Source organism: Corvus cornix, chromosome 3 (genome assembly GCF_000738735.6).
Source record: "Corvus cornix cornix isolate S_Up_H32 chromosome 3, ASM73873v5, whole genome shotgun sequence".
NCBI classification, from domain to species: domain Eukaryota; kingdom Metazoa; phylum Chordata; class Aves; order Passeriformes; family Corvidae; genus Corvus; species Corvus cornix.
This window is the reverse complement of record NC_047056.1, coordinates 45,289,493-45,304,586: the sequence shown is the minus strand read 5'-3', so window position 1 is coordinate 45,304,586 and position 15,094 is coordinate 45,289,493. Positions and strand designations below refer to the sequence as shown.

The following is a 15,094-nucleotide window of genomic DNA, read 5'->3' as shown; positions in this document are numbered from 1 at the left end:
GAAGAAATAATAAAAATCTTCCTGGTTATTTTAGAGCTAAATAAGTGGAGGAGGGAGGCATTTTTCACAGGTTAAGGACTGTGACTAAGCTTTTTCTGTTGTTGTATGATACAAGGAATGTGAATCATCCTTGTCACTTGAGAAAGAACCTCACAGATAAAGAATAAGACAGACAGCCGAGTGGGAAGAAAAGATGGATCAGCAGAGGAATCATGCTAAGAAAACTCCTCTGACATCATTAAATCCAGCCCTTAAAATAGAACTGCTTATCTAGCTGAGAATTGCTCACTTTTGGAGAGTGACAGTGAAGCTAGACCATACCACAGAAATGTAAACTCTTAGGGAATGAAAATCAGTAAAGAAATCAGTTTAGAAGTTGAATTGGGAATAGACTGATAATTAAAGTAGAAAATGGATAAGCAACACATTTTGGAGAAAACTGCAGCTAATTGTTTACTGTCATTCAAAATGCTTGGAGGTTCACCAAGTGCTTTGTCATAGTCTTAATAAGCCAAAAAAAAAAAAAAAAAAGTAAAAAGAAAAAAAAAGCAGCCCCAAGAAACAGAGCTCCAGCAAATGCCAGCTGACCTGAGGCAGTGGCAGTCCCACCCCAAGGGCTCCCCACCCACCCCACAGGTGAGACACCAAACAATCAGAGCAGCATTCTAGTGACAGAAGAAACAGTATGCTGTCCCTGCTTTCCAAAATGCCCAACTGTTTTACTGTAACTTCTGTTATTTATTCATTGTCTCAAGATTTTGTATTTACCACATAATGCTACACTCTCACTAAAAGGATTAGTATGAAGTGAAAATTAGAGAAGCCAGACAAAAGTCCTTTCTCCACGACCTGCCTTTGGTCCTTCACAATCTAAATAAACCATAACCCCAAACCAAACCAGTCACTGTGGTTTCTAAATTATTTTTTTTTTTAAAAATCCGGTATGCTTTATGTTCAAGAAGGTGAGTTTCATGCTGATGTTAAAAATTAGTAATTAGCATTAATTAAATTAAATTGTAGGAATCCACAGGAAGTATAATACCAAATGTTTAACTTGCTTACCTTCATCATAAATTTCTGTAGATCCATGAGAAGGGGAAAAAAAAGAGAAATCGTGAAATGAATATTTGCTTTCAGGTGCATAAAAATGGGATTTGTTTCCCCTGAAAAAGTGAGTGGGATACACTCACTAGATACCACATTTAAAAGGAACATTTATCATTGCAATTAACATAATTATAGCTTGTGCTGGAAAGCAAAACAGCTACTCAGAACAAGGCTTTATCCTTTTTTTGTTGCAATAGTTTTCTCAGATTTTTCTTCACTTTAAATAATATAGCACATGAATTACCTATTGCTTAAAGATAAAACAGAGTACAGGTAAAACAGGAGCCATGTCTGATCATCTTAAACAACTTGTCCTGATGAGTTTCTAACTAAGTACAATGTGAGTCGTTAAATCCTGCACTCAAAGTGCAGTGCTGAAGAGCAACACCACTACTGTAGTTACATATTGTATGCAAATGCAAAATAAATTAAGAAAATTTAAATATTATTAAGACTTCATGCGCTGTTTTAAAAAAATCAAGTGCCACATGGCTGATGCAAGAAGATTATGGTAATTTTTAGGTTAATTTTCATGAAGGTTGCCCAAGAATAAATCACTGTTACGTGCAGCGATTTGCTTTTCTTTGTCAGAGATTTATGGCCACCTTTCCCCATTTAACCTCATCCGTTCATGTTTTGATATCACAAAAGGTGAAACTGAGGACTGAAGTTGGTCTCTATCCCACAAGAAAAGATATTATAACTAGAGAGCTTCCAAGAAAGGCTGGCTGCTTTCATTTCATACGTGCTTTTTCAAAGAGAAGTATCTATTCTCAAAGATGTACAAGATGTTCTAGCTGAAAGGAAAAAAAAATAAAACCTAATCTTCTTAAAATGCTCAAAGACTTTCTCTCCTTCCCTTCTTTCAGGTCTATTTGGTTGTTATCAGAATAGCTTTGTAGTTGTCACTCTGAAATTTTGCTTCTTTTACTGTGTGGCTCAGAAACTGAACAGAAATCTTTGCTGAGCTTTCTGCAGTGGGATGTGTATAAATTCATTAATACATAAACAATTTATGTACATGATTAATTCAAATTAATCCTTTCCTATATTTGTCAATACAGACTTTCACTTGCCAACATGCTGTTTGGAAGGACATTAGTTTATCAAGGACATTAGATCTGTCAAAAAACCTCAGTCTCTCCCATTTGTCATTCATCTACAAAGTTTTATTCTGAGAATTACACAACCCCATTGCTTTTTCCATGTTACAAGTACATTAAACAACAGTCCCGTGAAACCTTCTGGTTCTCTTCTTGACAATTTATTTATCTGCTTGAGTGTAGTCTTTTAACTACCTTCAAATTAAAGTGAATAGTTTATATCTTCCGTTGATTACTAAAATGATACAGCAGCTTCTTGTGCTGGATTCTTTGGAAGACCAGATTTAACAATTCATTCTCTTCAGTTGAGTATTAAATGAACTACAGCAAACAAGAGAGAAACAAATGTCATCTATTTGGATCTGTCATATCATGTTCTTTAGAGCTACTTTGGTTCCTTAATAATTTTTAAGATAATTTACATGTAATTCTTAGAGCTAGACAGTGCCATGAACAGACCCCTTCAAGAAAACCTGGAAGACAACAGTGTGTGAGGGAAGTCTGAACACCTATCTATCTATATATCTACTGCTTTAAAACCACCAGGGAAAGAAATACTCTGAAATGTAATTGTTGCAAAAATGTTTTCATGGCAAACACTTAAACATATGTTATGCCCACAAATGTGAAGCAAATGTGCCTGTGAAAGTTCAGGCCAAGCCTAAGAAGTTACATATCATGACCTGGGAGGGCCACAGCTGCAAGCAAATGGTTCTGGACACTCCTGTCGCAGTGCTCTGCAAGAACATTCTCCAAGGTTTTTAGACGAAATCTCTTCTTAGCTAAAGGAGAATGCTTACTTTGAGAAACATTAACTCTCATGTTGGGAAGAAAAAAGGAGCGAAAGAGAAAAAAAAACCAACAGAAATTATGTACTTCACGTATGCAACAGGCTGTTACACAAGAAATTTCTTCAACTCATTGTCTGCAGAGGGAAGAACTTCCTGCTCCTTAACACTTGTTCTCTGTGTCTCAGGACAATAGTGCACATGAGTTTCTGGACTAACATTAGCAATTCAGAATGCATATATGAAAATTAAACAGATAGAATGCACATATAATTTCAAATTTCTTAAAGTCATTCTGACTTCCTGTCCTGGTTTTGTCTGGGACAGAGTCAGTTTTCTTCCTAGTGGCTTGTGCAGACCTGTGTTTTGAATTTAGGAAGAGAACAGTGTCAATAACACACATATTCTAGTTGTTGCTAAGCAGTGTTTATACTAAGTCAAGGACTTTTCAAGTTCTCTTATCACCCGGCCAGGGAGTAGGCTCGAGGGCACAAGAAGCTGGGAGGAGACATAGCCAGAACAGCCAACCCAAACTGGCCAAAGGGATACTCCACTCCATATAGAGTCATGCTTTGTATACACACTGGGGAGAAAGCTGGCCTGGGGCCGTGCTCAGGAACTGGCTGGGCATCAGTTGGTGAGTGGTGAGCAATTGCCTTGTACATCACTTGCTGTGAATATTCTAATTCTTTTTTCATTATGATTGTTATTATTTTGTTTTCTTTCTTATTAAGTTGTCCTTATCTCAACCTACAAATTTTACTTTTTTTTCTCTCAATTCTTGCCCTCATCCTACTGGGGGTTGGGGAGGCAGTGAGCTAGCAGTGTAATGTTTAGTTGCCTGCAGATTTAAACCCCATCAATCCTTAGGTTGCTTAGAGCCTCATCCAATCTCACCTTGAATGTTTCCAGGGATGGGGCACCCTCCACCTCTTTGGGCAACCTGTTGCAGTGTCTCATAATTCTCATCATAAAAAACTGCTTTAAATCTAATATAAAATGACCCTTTTCAGATTAAAACCACCACCTCCGTCCTATCACAACAGGCATTGATAACAAGGTCATCTTTCTTACAGCTGATGCACATGTTCTCAAAGTTGCATTATGTAACACCTTACTTGTGGTATACCTTCCCTGTCTTGCTGTTTATCACCTCTGGAGGCTGGATTAAGGGCCATTATTTTGTTGTATTTTGTAACACTGCATTAGGATAGGATAAAATCAAGGGTCATGAGACCAATCTGGTGTTTGTACTCAGCACTGCCACCACTTCTGTATTCCAGGAGCCATCTATCGGAAATTATTAATAATTACACCTTTTATCTTTACTCCCCAGAGAGTCAATCTGTGGGGAGATACCTTCCTCCATCTTCCTCCTCTCCTCCAGGCTAATTACAATAGCACTTGAGAATTCTGAATATCCTCAGGATGTTCAAACCAGCATGTTCCTATTGCTAGGGCTGCTGAATGTGTTTCAGGTCTTGTTTATGGTTAAACAACTATTGAAGAATATCACCCAGAGATCTGCCCTGAGACTGGATAGTGATGAGTGGCAGGGTGTGTGGGATAGTATAGGCAAGTGCCTAGGACAGTGGTCACCACCAACATTTTGGAATTACATCTCTGAACAAGCGCTGAATCCTGAAGAACTAGTGAAATATTTGGAAAAAGTATTCTGTCATTCTGGCAGTTCCAGAAAGACACAGATCACTGCAACATGCTTGAGCCTGACTCAGGCCTACCAAGCCCTGTTCAACATTATTCGGTGACCTCAAGGAGCAGAGAAGGTCTCTGGATCTGATGTCAAAATGACAGGCACTGCAGCTACCCCAGTGCTGGCAACAGGCACTGCAGCTGAACCAAAGAACCAACACATGCCAGTATCAGTCTCCTCAGGACACAAAAAGAAATACTGGAAGCAAAAGTGAAGTCATTTAGTAAGAGATGAAAGAGTGTCTTCTAAGAGGGAGAAGGAGGAAAAAGTGGGCAAGGCAAACTGCTCCAAAGCAGGGCCATCACAAGAACAGGAGGAGGAAGAGAGGCACACACTGACCAGGGAGAAGAGTGAGCAAAAACTCACAAATGAGGTACCAGCCACTGGATCTCTTTCCCTGAGTGAGCTGTGAGATGTGTGAAAAGATTTCAGCTCCTGTCTAGTGTCTAGGTAAGCCCATTGTCACCTTGCTGCTCCTATGTGGGGAAAACAGAAGCAGTAGCCTGGAATTAGAGGGTAAGGAAGTGAAACAGCTGGGATGCCTTTCCTAGTAAGGAAGCATTGACAAAGTGGTTGGAAAAGGGGTACAAGTTCTTAGTTCTGGAGGCGACTTTCTGTCAGGTGTGAAAGAAAGGTATTCCTTCAAGGAAGATATTATATGTCATGTAGGCAAGTGGACTACCAGGGAGAAAAGTATCCAGTACCTGAGGAAATTGGCCATGCTGGAGGTGAATGAATTGGCTGGCCAACCCCAGAAATATGAAGAAAATCTTTCTTCATCATCTCAGCTGTGGAAAAATGGGTCCAGCAACACAGAGATCCTACTCCCCACCTGTACGGACCAGTATCTCAACTATCAGAAGTAAGCTTTCCTCTGCTCAAAAGAGCACCACCACCCTGTGGTTTGACCTGCATGACTACAGAGAGGACATGAGGAACTAAGCTGGAAAATCTACCTCAGTCCCAGGGGCACAGTATGTGAGTTGCAAGGAAAAACAATCACAAATTGGGTTCTTCCAGGAAAATTGTTGGCCCAGTTTCCTGTGGGCAGCTCCCCAGAGTAGAATGACTGATCTTACTCTTGATTGAACGGACTTCTGATTCATATTTACAAGTGAGTAGTCAAAACTACTGCTAAGACTACAAGGGCCTTGTCTGCAGACAGATGGACAAGAGGGACAACTGGACTTTACTGGACTGTGTGGATCCAGCAGTCTGGCTCAGTAGACACCAGTGTAAAGTTGCAAAACCTTCAATTCCCATTTGTATTTCTAGTGACAGGGGGAGCCCAACAACTGACTGTGTTGGTGGTTGAAGTGAGCCTGACCAGGAATGAGGGGCAAAAGCACTCCATTGTGACCGGCCCAGAGGCTCCATGCATCCTTGGCATAGACTGTCTTAGGAGAGGGTGTGTCAAGGATCCTTAAGGGCATCAGTGGGCTTTCGGTACAGCTGCCTCGAAGAGAGGATATTAAACAGCTGGAGATTGAAGAACAGGTGCCAATCACTACCACAATGGTGCATTGGCAGCAGTGTCACACCAACCAAGATTCCCCGATTCCCATCCATAAGGTGATTAGCCAACTGGAGAGCAAAGGACTGATCAGGACAACCCACTTTAACAGTTCCATATGGCCAGTGTGAAATTCTAACGGACTCTAATTCTAATTCTAGTGGAGACCGACAGTAGATTATCTTGGCCTGAATGAAGTCACACTGCCACTGAGTGCTGCCATGATGAACATGCCGGAATTTCAATATGAAACAGAAGCAAAGGCAGCCAAGTAGTAGCTACAAATGATACCACTAAGGAATTTTTCTCAATCCCTTTAGTGGCAGACTGCAGGCTGTAACTTGATTTTCTGTTCTGTTGTCTGTCTTTATCTCAAATCATGAATTTTACCTTTTTTCACAACCCTCTCCGTCATCCCATGGGATGCGGGGAGTGAGTTAAGCATCTGTGTGGTCTTTAACTGCCAGGCTAAAACACAACATACCGTTGCTCTTGAAAGGTGGTACTTGTCAAACACTGACACCAAAACAAACAGATGAATACAGACACCAAGTACAAGAAATTGTTTCAACACTAACTCAGCTAAAAGTAAAAGAGATTAAATCATGATGACATATTATATTAGTTATACATAAATCTCCTACTCCATCAGTGGAGCGGCCCTGATGATTGTAGAGCTTGGTCATGTTTATGTTTGAAATAGGACATTCTACACACCCTAAAGAACAACACAGATGTATGCAATATCCAGTATGAAACAACATATTAAAAACAAGCTGAGTTTTAAGTGTCAGTAAGGATGAAATTTATCTATGCCATGTAAATGTCGGCTAGTTGTGTAGACTTACTTTACGGTCAAGGAAGAGACAGTCATTTCTATAATGCAATTCATCTATTAAGCTGACATTTTCTATAGGATGAGACCAACTAAGCACTAGAAGTGTTTGATTCCCTGCCTTGAACATAATTAGGACTTTACATAACTTTCCAATCCTACCCTGTCTACAGCGTGAACCCCTAAAGTACTTTCAACGTGAACATTAAGTACAGAACACCTATATTCCATTAGATACTGAAATTCACTAATCCACTGGGGGCTCTCTACTGAGCATCCAGAAGAAAGGTACTGACATATTTGGACTTCTGATGTGCTTCTGGACTACAAATAAGTGTTTCTGTTAAATCCTGTACAACTGAAATCAATGCAAATTTGATGACTAAATGCATTAAAAACACCACTTTCTCCTTCACTTGTTAAAGAAATCAGTGTGCTGTAATTTTTAATGCTGTTTTTCTAGCATCCAATTTTTTCAGAAGTTGTCCTGAGAGGTAGGACTGGTAATTGAATGTAACCAACAACAGAATAATTATATTCCACTGATTAAGTCTTCAGTTGCACATGCTATCTGACCTTTTGGGGACAAATACTTATATTAATGCAAAGTATCAAACAAATATCATCCTTGTGGAGGAGCTAAACTGAACATTCAGCAGCCAGATTATATGTATGGCTTGAAACAGGACTTGAAAAACAAAAAGTAATAAAAAAACGTTTGCAGAATCTTGAATCATTATATTTGAGGAACATAACATCCATCATTCTACTCATCATCCAAATTATTTCCTCTTTCTCAAAATAAAGCAAAATAGTGACATTTAAAACTTACTGAAGCTTTATCTGAGGACACTAAGGATGTGTTTTTAATGTAAATATTTACATCTGTTTGGGGCCATTACATTCCTTGGCTCTTTGGACAGCTTTTGCATAGCTTATCACTTACTATTATAATTTATCATAATTTCACCTTAATTCTTGTGCTTTCTGGCTAGATGCAAGGAGAAAAATATTATTATTTTATTTGGAATTTTTAATAGGAAAATTGCTAAAAATCCTATAATTTAGAGGTCATCTCCTGACTATATCTTTTGTACAATTCTTATAGTATTCCATCTGCTTACGTAGAAATATTAGATCTTTATGTTAACCTAACCAACAAGTATTGAAAACAAGTAAACTGAGACAGTTTGCAGTAATTCACAGAAACTACTATTGCTACATAGAACACAGCTTGAAATTCTCAGATCTATACTAGGGACCAAAGGAGAAACACCAAAGGAACCCTAGAATACATTTGGAAATGCCACTACTTAACTGAGAAGTTTTATTCAATCTGCACAGATATTTCTTTTGAAATTAAAAAGTATAGTTAGAAAAGGTTTGTATTAGTTTCTTTTGCTGATGTGAATTAGACTTGGGCTAAAATTAACATCTGCTAAAATATACAGTACACTAAGGATGGAATTACAGATGTGGTTGACACTATCACTGAAGGTATAGCACTTTAAGCAGCATTTCCATAGTCACTCCATTTTGATATGCCTGTTCACTTTAACATCATACAGTACTATCTCACATTTCCTTCATGATGTGTATTAGAATAACTGAGTTACCACTGCTTGTATTACTCCCTACATTGAGCCACCTCTGCAGTCTATGTTACGTCTAAAATCTGAATGCAAATTCTTTATATTGGGGTATTAAATATTTCTGCAGAAATAGCATATTTTCCCACAGTAATATGAAAAATCAATCTATATTTAAGCAAATGAACTGTGAACAAGAAATTATAGGAAAAAATTGTCCTTATATAATTCATTTAATGCCTAAAAATCATGCTGATTATAAAGTACTGATGTGCAATTAATTACTTTAGTAGCACTGAAGACACGTTACTTGAATCATTTCCCTTTACGAAGCTTTGTTTTGTGGCTCTGTCCAACCTCTACAAGAACCCTAGCTTGTTTCCTCAAGTCAAAATCCATTTGTTATATTTATCCAGTCCACACTATCAAAGAGAGAATTTACTCACTACTTCTCAGCTCAGAAGTCTCTGTAATGAAAGCAATTCTTTTGAAAAGTGTCTAAAGTGTGTTTCATTACTCTGCAAGTTTCTTTTCCCCAAAGAAATTGAAAGCTAGTTTTGCTAGAGCCATAAAACTGAACTAACATAGTAACTACTTGAGGGGAAGAGAAAAAAAAATTACCACTACCCTCAGCAGAAAAGGTTTCTCTGTCTAAAAGTTGAAAACAATCCTACAATGTTATAATTACCATAGCTTTGCCATCAGCCAGGGTAAACATGAAAATTCTTGTACCTTGTACTCTAAATTTAAGAAACAATACACTTCATTTCCATTCAGGTAAAAAGCTCTTCAGAAAAATCTCTCCTGAAAACAGTAATTCTTGATGGCTCTTAATGCCAAACTTTCAAAATAATTTACCAACTAGATTAAATCAAATGTGTAAAAAAGGCCAAATTATCACATCACCAGAGACACACAAGAAAATGCCTTATCCTTACACTGAAACCTGTTGCAGAGCTAAGCAGCTGTCATGAAAGTCAAGACAGACAGGTGCTTTTGTGAGTACATTAGTCCTGTTGTATTCAAGTATACAACACCTCCTTTGAGATCACAAATTGGTGAGCACATTGCTAATTCATAGAAACAGACTAAGATTATTTCCCTTATTTCATAAATATATTAAAAGAGAAAAAAATTCAGGGAGATTAAAGGAATTCCTTTCACTATGTGTTTTTCAATCTAATCTTATTTCATTACTGTCATTTTCTCTGTAAAGAAAATACATTCAGGGTCTTCTAAATTTTGGTTGAAATTTAGTAAGTCCCTCTGATCAAACATTGGGGGTTCCCCAACCTGGTAGTTTAATAAAAAGCAGAAAAGCCATTTTCAGATACGAAATGGGAACCAGGATGTAACAGGTAAGCCTTACTTCCACTAGGCTTTACATTTGGTAAAATGTCTTTAATCTGCTTGATTCTGCGCTGAAGCAGGCCTATAAGCCTTCACACTCACACCTGCTCAGAGACAAAAGGATGAAACCAAGAGTTCAAGAAATATCTTAAACCCATCTAATTTGTACCCAGCTTCAACAGCCAGCACATCCCTGAAGTAGAATAAAGATTTTGGGACAATATCACAAGAAGAATTATAGTAATTTGACAGAAGCATGCAGGAACCGGAATAATTTCCTCTAGAACCTCTCTTAGCACACTTTACAGGCTAGAACAGCTCAGAGGTGAATGACTTTAGCTTATCCTTTGAACAGCATGAAACTGCTTGCAGCATGGTTCAGCTACTAATTTGCTCATTAATTTGTCATGAAGTTTCTCTCTGGGCTTGGGCTTTAAGGTTTCCACAGACAGATATAACTTGCATTAACCTTGTGTGTTCTATATTGGAAAATGGCTTATCAAGAAATACATGTGTTACAGTGAGGTGTCTGCCTCAGTGACCACGCAGCTTTACAACAGCCAGCTTTCTACTGCATTAATTCACTACACCTCCAGTCCACCATAAGACCTCTGGTAACACTCTGGAATTACAGAGGGAGTCAAAATCTGCTTTTCAAGCCAGACTGGGGCTTGTATCCAAGAGAGAATAATGTTATATATGAAGTAAAGCCAGTACCCTCTCCATACCCATCAGTGAGGTTGTCTGGATTAAAGATTCAGTCTATTAGGAAAAGTCTTTACCCAATGTATCTTGGAATGACACATTTAGCTTTGCTTTCATGGGAACCAGTTCTTTTCAAAATGGTTTAAGAACATATTTTGATGAAGCAGTCTTCCCTAAGCAAGATTTTGATGTTACTAAATTCTGAATTAAAAAAAAAAAAACAAAACACCAAAACAGCAGATCTGATTTCTATTTATGCAAGTAATACTACATTTTCCATTAACATATTATGAACATTTCGGTCAAAAATAAACAATGTCAGTGTCACCCATAAAATTCTGGCACATATTTCATGCGTTGTGGAGTATGAGGAGTGGTGCCTGTAGAGTACTGAACATGCTTTTTATTGCTGTTTTTTTCTCTTTATAGCAAAATTCTTCGTAGGAATAAAACAAAAGAATATAAAGATGTACAACCAAGCTTTCTCAATTGTAGTTAAAAATGTGACAAAATGAAAAGATATGGCCTAAAAACACTCAAAATCAATTGTATAAGAATTGATGGTTGTCATAAATACCAGATCCACAGAATATGGATAATGCTGTCATACTGATAAAATTAGCAAAAATTACGACTTAACTACAGTTATTGTTTAATAAATATTATAAACATATATGTCACATGACACAGATATTTTTGAGTACAGTAGAAAGGGCATTGAAAAGCCTAAGCCACTATTTAAACAATGTACTTACATACAGGAGTCTCAGGCAAGCTCTAACTTGAGTCACTACTTACTATAAAGGTGTAATAATCACAGATTAAAATTCTGCAATTTCTGGCTGAAATAAAATGCAACCAGTTATGTTATTGGTCATATTTCAGAGGACATCTGAGGTTGTCTCTGGTCATGTGCAGCCCAGACTAAGTAATAAGAAACCAAGGAGACCTATCGTAGTCCAAGCTTTCAGAGAGGCTTCTAATATTTTCAAGGTGAACAAACAATTCTACACACATTTTATGACCACTAACTCATACATAACACTGGTGTTAGAGATTACATTGAAGAAAAACATACATAAATATGTCCCACAGAGGGGAGTTATATCAGATGCCGAAACAAAGATGTATGGTATACACAGACACATTAGGAAAGGCCTTAACAACACATTTAGCAGAGAATTGTGCTTTATGTGCTAAGATCTAGGAAATATTGTTTTTATTCTGTAGCAGCTGTTCTCCATCATTAAATGTATGTTGTATATTTGCAGTTACACAGAGCATCACACATTATTTATCAGTATTAATTATCTTACTGTCATGCAGTTTAAGATTACAGTGTCTATACTGGAATAGACAGGGTGGGTTACAGAATGGAGTTATAACGTCAGACAGCAAGGCTCAAAACTGAAAGGCAATAATCATACATTTATATGACACAATTCTGTGATCAAATTTTAAGAGGTAAAAGTCATTTTGGTAACATGAAATTTGGTAGCATAATTCAGGAGTGACCAGATTTTACATGACCATGTATTCACCTCTTTTTTTGGTTTTTTTGAGCCATGCAAGTTGAAGGGTCATGAACACACAGGGTATCAAAACAGACAGGTTAGACTCAGTGGCAACATGAAACATTTGGGATCAAGTGAATAAAAGACAGAATCACATACCCATTTTTCCACATCAACTAGCTGTAGAAAGAAAAAGCAAGAAATCAGTAAATCTCTTTCCTTAAATACAGCATGTCAAAGTCTATTTTGAAGTTAACATTTCATATTTTTAGGAACGTATCTAGTATGAAAGAAAATGTGTTCTATTCTATAGCTTCTAGTAATGAAGATATTCTCCTGGCATCTTCTCTTTAAAATGCCAATACCCCACTTTCTGTCTTTATTTTGTGGAAAGCACTTCAAAGTCTAGAAGTCAAAAATGTCCATCTAAAATCAGGTAACAGGCAGCAAAGGAAGACTGATGCTGAATTAATTCTACACTGTATTCAGTAACAACCAGTCAAAAATGCAGAACACAGTATCCCACAAATCATATCTCCATTTCCTCTTGAGTAAAGCTCTGCCATTAGTGAACATCGTTCACTTGAAAGAGTTTCATTGCTGCTATTCATGGTTTGCCATTTTAATGAATGCCTCAAGTATAAAAGTTAAAATTAGGGGTACCTGTCAAATCCTGACCTTACAACCTGCAGCATATGAGAATATCTTGCATAAGAACAGAGAACAGCACACCAAAATGTCATTCCTTTCTTCAATAGGGAAAGTGAGAATGACTCCAAAAGCTTAAGGTTTTATATTAACAAAACTGTTTCAGGATTCATTAAGGAAACAGATTTTAAATTAATCTCTCTAAAAAGTCTTTGGACTACCTTACAGTCTCAGAAAGGGTTGAGTATATCTACTACAACACATTTCATCTACTAGAACAGTTAGTATGGCACTACGTATTAAATACTTAGTTGGCACTAAGAGCAGTATATCTGAAGTAGACTTGTCTCTGGACTTTGCACAAAAAAACGCTGCAGAATATCATGCCATCAGTGGTTTTACTGCAGGCACATACTGACCTTTTGTTAGCAGATGCCACATAAATGTTTAATAATTTAAGATAGCTTAGTGCAAAGCAGGAGTAATTTTCAAAACCAGTAATATTTGGATGTCAACTTGCTTGTGGAATTACTGCAATAAAAGGCAATGTATTTAGTTCTCATCTGTTAAAATAGCTCCATTTAAAGCAAATTTTCTCAGTTTTAATATGCATTTCCAATAAAGAGCAGCTTTATATTTTTGTTCAGTGCTGCAAGTACACAAAATTCTGATTTGCCCCTATTTATTTTTTTAGCAATCTTTACTGTGACTTTTGTTATCAACCACAGCCGCAGAAATGTCTCCTAAAAAACAGCTAAGTGCTTTAAAACAGATACAATGTAAGAAAATATTTGATAAGATGTTGATAAATTATAAAAGTAAGCAATGATTTAAATCAAAATGCAACTACGCTGTCTTAAAAAAAAGGAGTAAGGAATAACCAAGTTAGATTTATGTACAAGTATTTTATTTATTACCTTGCCTTTGATACATCTTTTGCTTTTTTAAGATTGTGTATGCTCTGAAAACAGCACTGCAAGGAATTTGCCTGTGTGACAATGCTAGAAAGAGGTGATGCATGCTTTATTGCCTTGCTCTGAGAAGAAATTGCCATCCCAAAATGTAAGTGAACAAGGCAGCCACAACTGTTATCAGAGAGAATCCACTCAAAGCTCAACATACTTTATCAGTTTTACAGTTAATTGCTATATAATTACTGAATTGTCCATCTACTTTACTTTAATGGACACCAGTTAGCTTCAAGAGTCAGGTGCAATATTTGCCAAGTATTTATACATGGTATACACTAATTCTGTATTGGTATACTCATGTTTAAATAGAACTGTCAACAGTAGTGTTGCAGGACAACCACTTGAACGATGCACGTACCCTTGTGAAACCATGAAGTTTGACACCTACACAGGAAAGATTATTAATTTATCCAGAGAGATCTGACTCTGAAAGTCTGGTACAGTGCACAGCACAATAGAATCTTTCTTTCGTAATTACAGCTGTATTTTATAGGCCTTCTGCTGTGAGCTTTGTCAGAGCCCTCCCAGGTGTGCTGTGCTCCGGTTTCATCTGTGGGAGAGTTCTTTGAGTGACTCAAGTGAAAAGAAGACCTCTCTTTATTACAGACCACTTTGTCCCAAGTTCTAAAACTTGTTTGTGCAACTTATGGAGATAAAATTTTGTCTCCTTTTGGAACCTGTTCTGGAAGACTTGTGACCTGGACATTTACTATCCCATTTGGGGGCAGAAAAAAGCATAAGCATTATATAATAATATATTCACTCATCTGGAAATTCCTAGGAATGCAGATTAGGTAAAGCTAAAAATAAATAAGATGACTCATACTCAAGAGCAATTGTCCTAATGTAGACAAAATAAATGTAAAGCTCACATAAACAGAAGTGAAAGGAAACAATGGATACCTCCGTCTAGTGCTTGTATCCAAGATGTAAGCTATGATTCAGAAAAAAAGCAAGCAGATGCTTCACAACACATCTAAATACAGATTCTCTTTCACACTGACACCTCCATCTTTTGTCTGTCTTCAAGACTAGAAGGAACCCCTTTTTCCCATGGATTTCCCAGTACACATCCAAATTCAGGAAACACTAAAATTCAAAGTTATTGTTGCTATATATGCACTGGTCATTAATCCAGGGAAAGAACTAAAAAAAAAAAAAAATTAAAAACCTAACAAAACAGAACAAACAAAAAATCCACACACACAACAGAAACTGAACAAACAAACAGAAAAACCCATAAACAAGCAACATTCT

At 37.1% G+C, this 15,094-nt stretch overlaps 1 protein-coding gene across 16 annotated transcripts in view; it reads right to left on the bottom strand.

The window, feature by feature from the left end:
* The window catches only part of RYR2 (ryanodine receptor 2), a 394,774-nt gene that overhangs the window by 244,294 nt on the left and 135,386 nt on the right, over positions 1 to 15,094 (bottom strand). For 12 of the 16 annotated variants that reach the window (XM_039567939.1, XM_039567942.1, XM_039567943.1 and 9 more), the window contains exons 4-5: positions 12,378 to 12,398; positions 1,063 to 1,077 (exon numbers count right to left, since the gene is read on the bottom strand). The exons of 2 other annotated variants lie outside the window; for them this stretch is intronic. In XM_039567939.1, coding sequence (XP_039423873.1) covers positions 1,063 to 1,077; positions 12,378 to 12,398 — 36 coding nt within the window. The remainder of the gene's footprint in view (positions 1 to 1,062; positions 1,078 to 12,377; positions 12,399 to 15,094) is intronic. 2 more of the 16 variants (XM_039567941.1, XM_039567952.1) reach the window with 1 other exon arrangement.